Source organism: Furipterus horrens, unplaced genomic scaffold (genome assembly GCF_987537825.1).
Source record: "Furipterus horrens unplaced genomic scaffold, mFurHor1.1.pri manual_scaffold_4, whole genome shotgun sequence".
Lineage (NCBI taxonomy): Eukaryota > Metazoa > Chordata > Mammalia > Chiroptera > Furipteridae > Furipterus > Furipterus horrens.
In genome coordinates this window covers 56,301,307-56,307,306 of record NW_028327174.1, presented here as the reverse complement: position 1 = coordinate 56,307,306, position 6,000 = coordinate 56,301,307, and the positions used below count along the sequence as shown (strand labels likewise).

General features: G+C 43.0%; 1 protein-coding gene and 1 pseudogene across 1 annotated transcript; one reads left to right on the top strand and one right to left on the bottom strand.

Moving 5' to 3' along the window:
• On the top strand, positions 1 to 465 carry LOC150011998 (ubiquitin-ribosomal protein eS31 fusion protein pseudogene; annotated as a pseudogene).
• Positions 466 to 2,486: 2,021 nt separating this feature from the next.
• LOC150011997 (large ribosomal subunit protein eL28) lies at positions 2,487 to 2,980 on the bottom strand. The gene has a single exon (XM_090275624.1). It carries the CDS (start codon positions 2,940 to 2,942, stop codon positions 2,529 to 2,531), a length of 414 nt encoding a protein of 137 aa, XP_090131750.1. The 5' UTR covers positions 2,943 to 2,980; the 3' UTR covers positions 2,487 to 2,528.
• Positions 2,981 to 6,000: the final 3,020 nt, after the last annotated feature.

Below are 6,000 nucleotides of genomic sequence, written 5' to 3'. Positions count from 1 at the left end.
ATGCAGATTTTCATGAAAACCCTATGAGGAAGACCATCATTCTCAAGGTTGAATCCTTGGGTACAACAGAAAACGTAAAGGTCAAAATCCAGGATAAGGAAGGAATTCCTCCTGACTGGCAAAGACTGATCTTTTTGCTGGCAAGCAACTGGAAGATGGATGTGCTTGGTCTGACTACAACATTGGAAAGGAGTTCACTCTTTATCTTGTGTTGAGACTCATGGTGGTGCTAAGAAAAGGAAGAAGTCTTATATCTCTCCCAAGAAGAATAAGCATAAGAGAAAGAAGCTTAAGCTGGCTGTACTGAAATAGTATACAGGGAATGAGAAAGGTAAAATCAGTTGCCTTCATCAGGAGGCCCTTCAGGTGACTGTGGTGCTGGGAGGTTTTATGGCCAACCACTATGATAGGCATTGTTGTGGCAAATGTCTGACCTATTGCTTCAACAAACCAGAAGACAATTAATTGCATGTGAGTTAATAAAATATATTAACTAACAGTAAAAGAAAATATTGAGGAATGACTAATGTGATATGGCTGAAGCTCAAGGTACTTATTGGGGAGGGTTATGAATGCGGTATTAGGGAGCCTAATCACAAAGGATGATTTTAGCCACACTAAGGACTTAGACTTTTTTTTTCTAGAAGTATTGGGAATCCAGGTGAAAAGTTGATGAAGTCCTTAATGCATCAGCCATAAATTGAAAAGGAAGAGGATTCCAGACTAAAGAGTTAGGATCAAGTTCAATAGAGGATAGGAACAGAGAAAGCTGGGTCTGGAAACTTTGGTTCACATTAGAATATTCTCAAAGTTCTCAGATTTGGGCAGCACACTAGGATCATCTGGGGGAGCTTTTAAAATCCCAATGCTAAGAAAAACTGGAAGACTTATACTACTTAACTTTAAGACTTAAAGGCTACAGTAATCAAGATAATATGGTATTAGCATAAGGATCAACAAAGACATCCATAGAACAGAACAGAGGATCAGAAATAGATGAAAGTCACTTGATTTTTGGCAAAGGTGTCAAAGTAATACACTGGGACAAGGTATGTCTTTTAAACAAATGGTGCTGGAACAATTGAATATCCATATGAGAGAAATAAGTGAACCTTACCCCCTACCTCACACCATATACAAAAATTAACTCAAAATGAACCATAGCTCTAAGCTATAAAAGCTAAAATCATAAAGCTTTTAGGTGAAAACACAGAATATTTTTATGACTTGGAGGTAGGCAAAAATTTCTTAAGGCCTAGAGAACAATAATCACAAGAGAAAAAAATTGGTAAAATAAAAGAAACATTAAAACTTTTGCTCATTAAAAGACACCATTAAGAAAAGGACTGGTATCCAGATTATATATATATGTGTGTGTGTGTATATATATATATATACACACACACACATACATATACATATATATCCTATAACAATAATAAAAAGACAATCCAATTTTTAAAAACAAATGGGCAAGATATCTTAGCATATACTTCACAAAAGAACATACAAGAATGGCCAATAAACCTATAAAAAGTATTCAATATTTTTAGTCATCAAAAAATGCAAATTAAGCCCTGGCATACATAGCTGAGTTAGTTGGGCGTCATCCTGAAAAGCAAAAGGTCGCTGGGTTCAATTCCAGATTGGGACCCATGCCTGGGGAAGGGGTTCAGTCCCCATTGGGGTGCGTGTGAGAGGCAGCCAATTGATGTTTCTCTCTCACATCGATGTTACCCTCCCTTCTTTTCTACCTCCATTCCCCTCTATCTAAAAACATAAATAAATATTTAAAGAAAATGCAAGTTCAGACCACAATGAGATAGTTCTCCACACTTACTAGAATGGTTAAACTTTAACTCACAATTCCAAATGTTAGTAAAAATGTAGGACAACTGGAACTCTCATACAGTGTTGGGAATGTAAAATGTACTATCTATTTGGAAAAATATGTAGAAGTTCTTTATAAAGCTGAGCATATACCTACCCTATGACCCAGCGATTATACTCCTAGTTTTTCAAGAGAAATGAAAACATATTCACACAAAGATTAAAAGAAGAATGTTTATAGCAGTTTTCTTCATAATAGCCCCAAAGTGACTACAGCCTAGGTGTCTATCATTCAGAGAAAAAAAGGATAAACAAATTGTGATATATCTCTACAATGGAATACTACTTAGTAATAAAAATGGACAAACTATGGACACATACAACGTGGATAAATCTCAAAAAGAGGTGAGTAAAAGAGGCCAGACATAAAAGCACATCCTGTTTTATTCCATTTATATGAATTCTTAGACAAAACTAATTTATGGTGATTAAAAATCAGGACAGTGGCTCTCTTGGGTGGGGGTTGCTGGCAAAGATAATGATTTTCATCTTGATAGGGGTTTGGATGTCATACAGCAACCAAGTGGTAGGGCAGGGATTTGAACCTGGTGGCCTGACCTCAGAGGCCATGGTTTTTTTTTTTTTTTTTTTTGAAGAACGCTGGCTGATACCTTTATTGCGTTGGGGGGAGGGGGTGCTCAGGAGCTCTTGGTGGGACGGGCCCGCTTCCTCTTCACCATCACGGGCTTCTGGCTGCGCAGGATGGCGCTGGCCCTGCGGATGGCGGCCATGCGCAGATCTGGGCGGTACTTGTTCTTGCGGATCATGTGCCGGATGCTGCTCAGGGTGGCCCGGGCGTTCTTGTTGATGGTGGTCCGCACGTAGGAGGTGGCTGGCTTTCGCTGGCCGGATCTCCGCTTCATGACGACCACCACGCCTTTGCCATCGGCCGCGGGCTCCACGCCCACCGTCTTGCGGTGAATCAGCCCGTTGTAGCGAAAGGAGTTGCGGGCCTTCAGGTTATTGGGTTCGGTGCTGTACGTCTGCTTGTTCCTCTTGATCAGGAAGCTGGAGCAGTTCCGGATGACCATCCATTGCAGGTGGGCAGACATGGCGGCGGCTCCTCTCGCTGCGGCAGCCGGAGACGGAAAGAGGCCGAGGCCATGGTTTTAACCACCGTACTACATTGCTTTGCCTCTGGGATGCTGCAGCCTTAGGTCTAGATGAGATTACACAGGAAGAGTCATCTGTGAAGACAGGAGACTGAGAAGGAGCAGCACCCAGAGAGGCAGGAGGAAGGCCAGGAAAAAGGGATCATGAAAACCAACGAGGGTAGAGCTTACTTAAGAGAGGCTAACAGTGTAGAATTCTGCTGAGAGTCCAGTGAGAAAAGGGCAGGGGCAGGCCATTGTTCTTGACCCTAAAAGGGCATGTGTGACATAGACCAGAACAGTTTCATTGGACTGGTAGAGACAATGGCCAGCTGGCAATGTACTGAGGAGGTGAGGGAGGGAAGACAGTGTGAATAACTTTTCCAAAAAGCTTGGCTGTACAGGAGAAGAGAAGGTGGGGCAGGGGGAGAGAAAACAGTAATTACAGTGCCAGTTAGAGGGCAGAATTTCCTTGCAGAGGCTCAATCCTGACCACAGCTAGCTCCATCCAGAGATGTTTGACTTTGCCCATCCACCAGGGCTGCTACTTGTCCTTCTGTGAGGTGAAGGTCTGTTGGCCAAAGTAAGCCTCTGACCACCCCAGGGCTTCATTTGGAACCTTGGGATCAGCTGACAGTGCTATTGCTCATATTGCTCACATCCTGTCATCCTTGGCAGGCCTCAGAGGGCGTCTACCCTTCTCCACTCAGCCTAGGGCTTCCTCTTCCTGACCACCCTTGTATTGCTCCCTAGCCCTATCCTTACATAAAGCCCTGGGCCTTGGCTCAGATTGTCCTTACTCTTCTTTGCTTGTCTGAGGACGCTCTTCCTTTAAAGAAATATCACTTACTCTTCCAAGTGCACAGAACAAGTGGTGGTGGGAGCATGAGCAGTCAGCCCACTCTGAGCTCCCCATATCCTATAGTTAGTATGGTTCCACCAAGAGCTCAGTTAGGGATCCATCTAGCACCAAGAAACAGAAGACCTGATTAAAGCGGATTGAACAATGAGGAGGTCTAGAGCAGGTTGAGGGCTGGTTGATTCATGGAGAGTTCTGTTTGTTCGTTTGTTTGTTTGTTTGTTTTCTTACCTCTTTGCACTGGTACTCTATCCTCAATATTAATAGTATCTCTCTTCACAGTTGCAACATGGTTGCAGCTGTTCCAGTTTCACATGTGGACTTGGTATTAAAGAAGAACAAAATATTTCCCAGGAGCCCCTAATGGTCCTGTTGACCAGGGGAATGGAAATACTGTGATTGGTTAGACCAATGAGATTCACCCCTGAATGCATGGGAGGGGAACACCTGTACAAAATCCAGACTTTGCCTGCAAGGGAGAAAGGCTTGCTGCTGAGTAGGCACCATCAGTGTTTGCCCTGACAGTCATAGACATTCCTCTTCCTTTATAAGGGCCAACTATTTCACCTTCCACTGAGAAGATGTGTAGATGAAGCTTAAGGGCAACAGTGATTATACCAGGCTAACTGGATTCAAATCCCAGTTTACTTGCCAGCTCTTTGGCATTTGCGTGGGTTACTTAACCTTTCCATATTGCAGTCTACTCATGTGTAAAACGAGGGCTATCAGCACTATCCAATAGAACTTTCTGTGATGATGGAAATATCCTATATCTGTGCTAATATAGTAGCCATTAGCCATATGTGACTATTGATCATTTGAAATGTGGCTAGTGCATCTGAGAAATTGAATTTTTAAATTAAGATTAAATAGCCGTATATGGTTAGTGGCTACTGTGTCGGCACATAGTTCTATCTCATAGTATTGTAGGATGAAATGTACAGAGCTTAGCTGGTTTTTTGCAGTAGGAATTGAAGTAATACATAGAGCCTCACTAAATCTTCCTTATTATTTTTGCTGTCATCCAATGATGTCCTGGTCACTTCCCCACACCTGTTTAGGACTTTGGCATTGGACTCACTGTTTTCCTGTCTATCTTCAGATAGCTTCAATGTTTATGCAGGTAGTCCAGCAGCACCCTGGCCTCTTGGTTTCTGGCCTCCCTCAACTCTAATGACTCACCTCTATGTTGCCATAGCCACTCACTCCAACTGCCACAACCTGCACCACACCCTCCCAGGAGAGCTGGACTGAAATCTCAGCCCCTTGTCTCTGACCACAACATTCCAGCCCTCCAGCTCTTTCTATCTCTTGGTCCTAGGCAGGCTGGTCTTTAGGTCTATTGAGACTTCCAGTCCCTTGACTATTATTTCCTTACCCACTGTCCCCTCATGTCTTTACTTCTCTTCATAAATCAGCCTCAGTTCCACACTGCTTCACCTCTACTCCTCCACTAAATGATCTCCTTCTCCATCTGAACTGTCCTCCTGGCTTCAGACTTACACCTCAAATCCCTCCTCTACACTACAGCTAGGGTAGTCTCTCTACTAAATCTCATGATATTACTCATCTTTCCTAAATCTTCTAATTCCCCTACTGCCAACTACTACACATTTCCAGAAGGTATCATAATCCCCTAGTAGCCATACCTTTGCATATGCTATATCCTCTTCCTAGTTTAGCTCTCTTGTTCTTTGCTAAATAATTCCTCTTTTTCCTTCAAGATTTAGCTTCCTCCTCCAGGTATACCTCCCTGGTCTCCCCTATCTTCTATCTAGTCTACATGCCTCTCCTACGTACTCCCATGACACCCAGTACTTTCCTGGAGTCATAGCCCCGATTATCCTGTAGTATTGTTTGTTAACTAATTGGACTCCCCCTCTCAGCTGTGAGAACCTGAAAACAGACACCCAACAATTTTTTGTGGAATTAACTGGACATAGATTCTGGGCAGATTGGTTTTGTTTGTTTGCTATTAGTCTGACTTCACTTTTTTAAAGGTGGGAGAAATGTGAACATGTTTAAATGCTGAGGTTTAAGAGCTGCAATAATTAGAAATGAGAGGTTGCAGATTTGGAGGATCAAGGGCATAATAAGTGGAACAGTGCCTGGGGAAGCAGAAGGGAGGGGCCCTGAGCACAGGTGGAAGAACATACCTTG

Excerpts from the sequence above, each read along its gene's own strand:
- LOC150011997 (XM_090275624.1), bottom strand. The coding sequence starts at position 2,942 with ATGTCTGCCCACCTGCAATGGATGGTCATCCGGAACTGCTCCAGCTTC.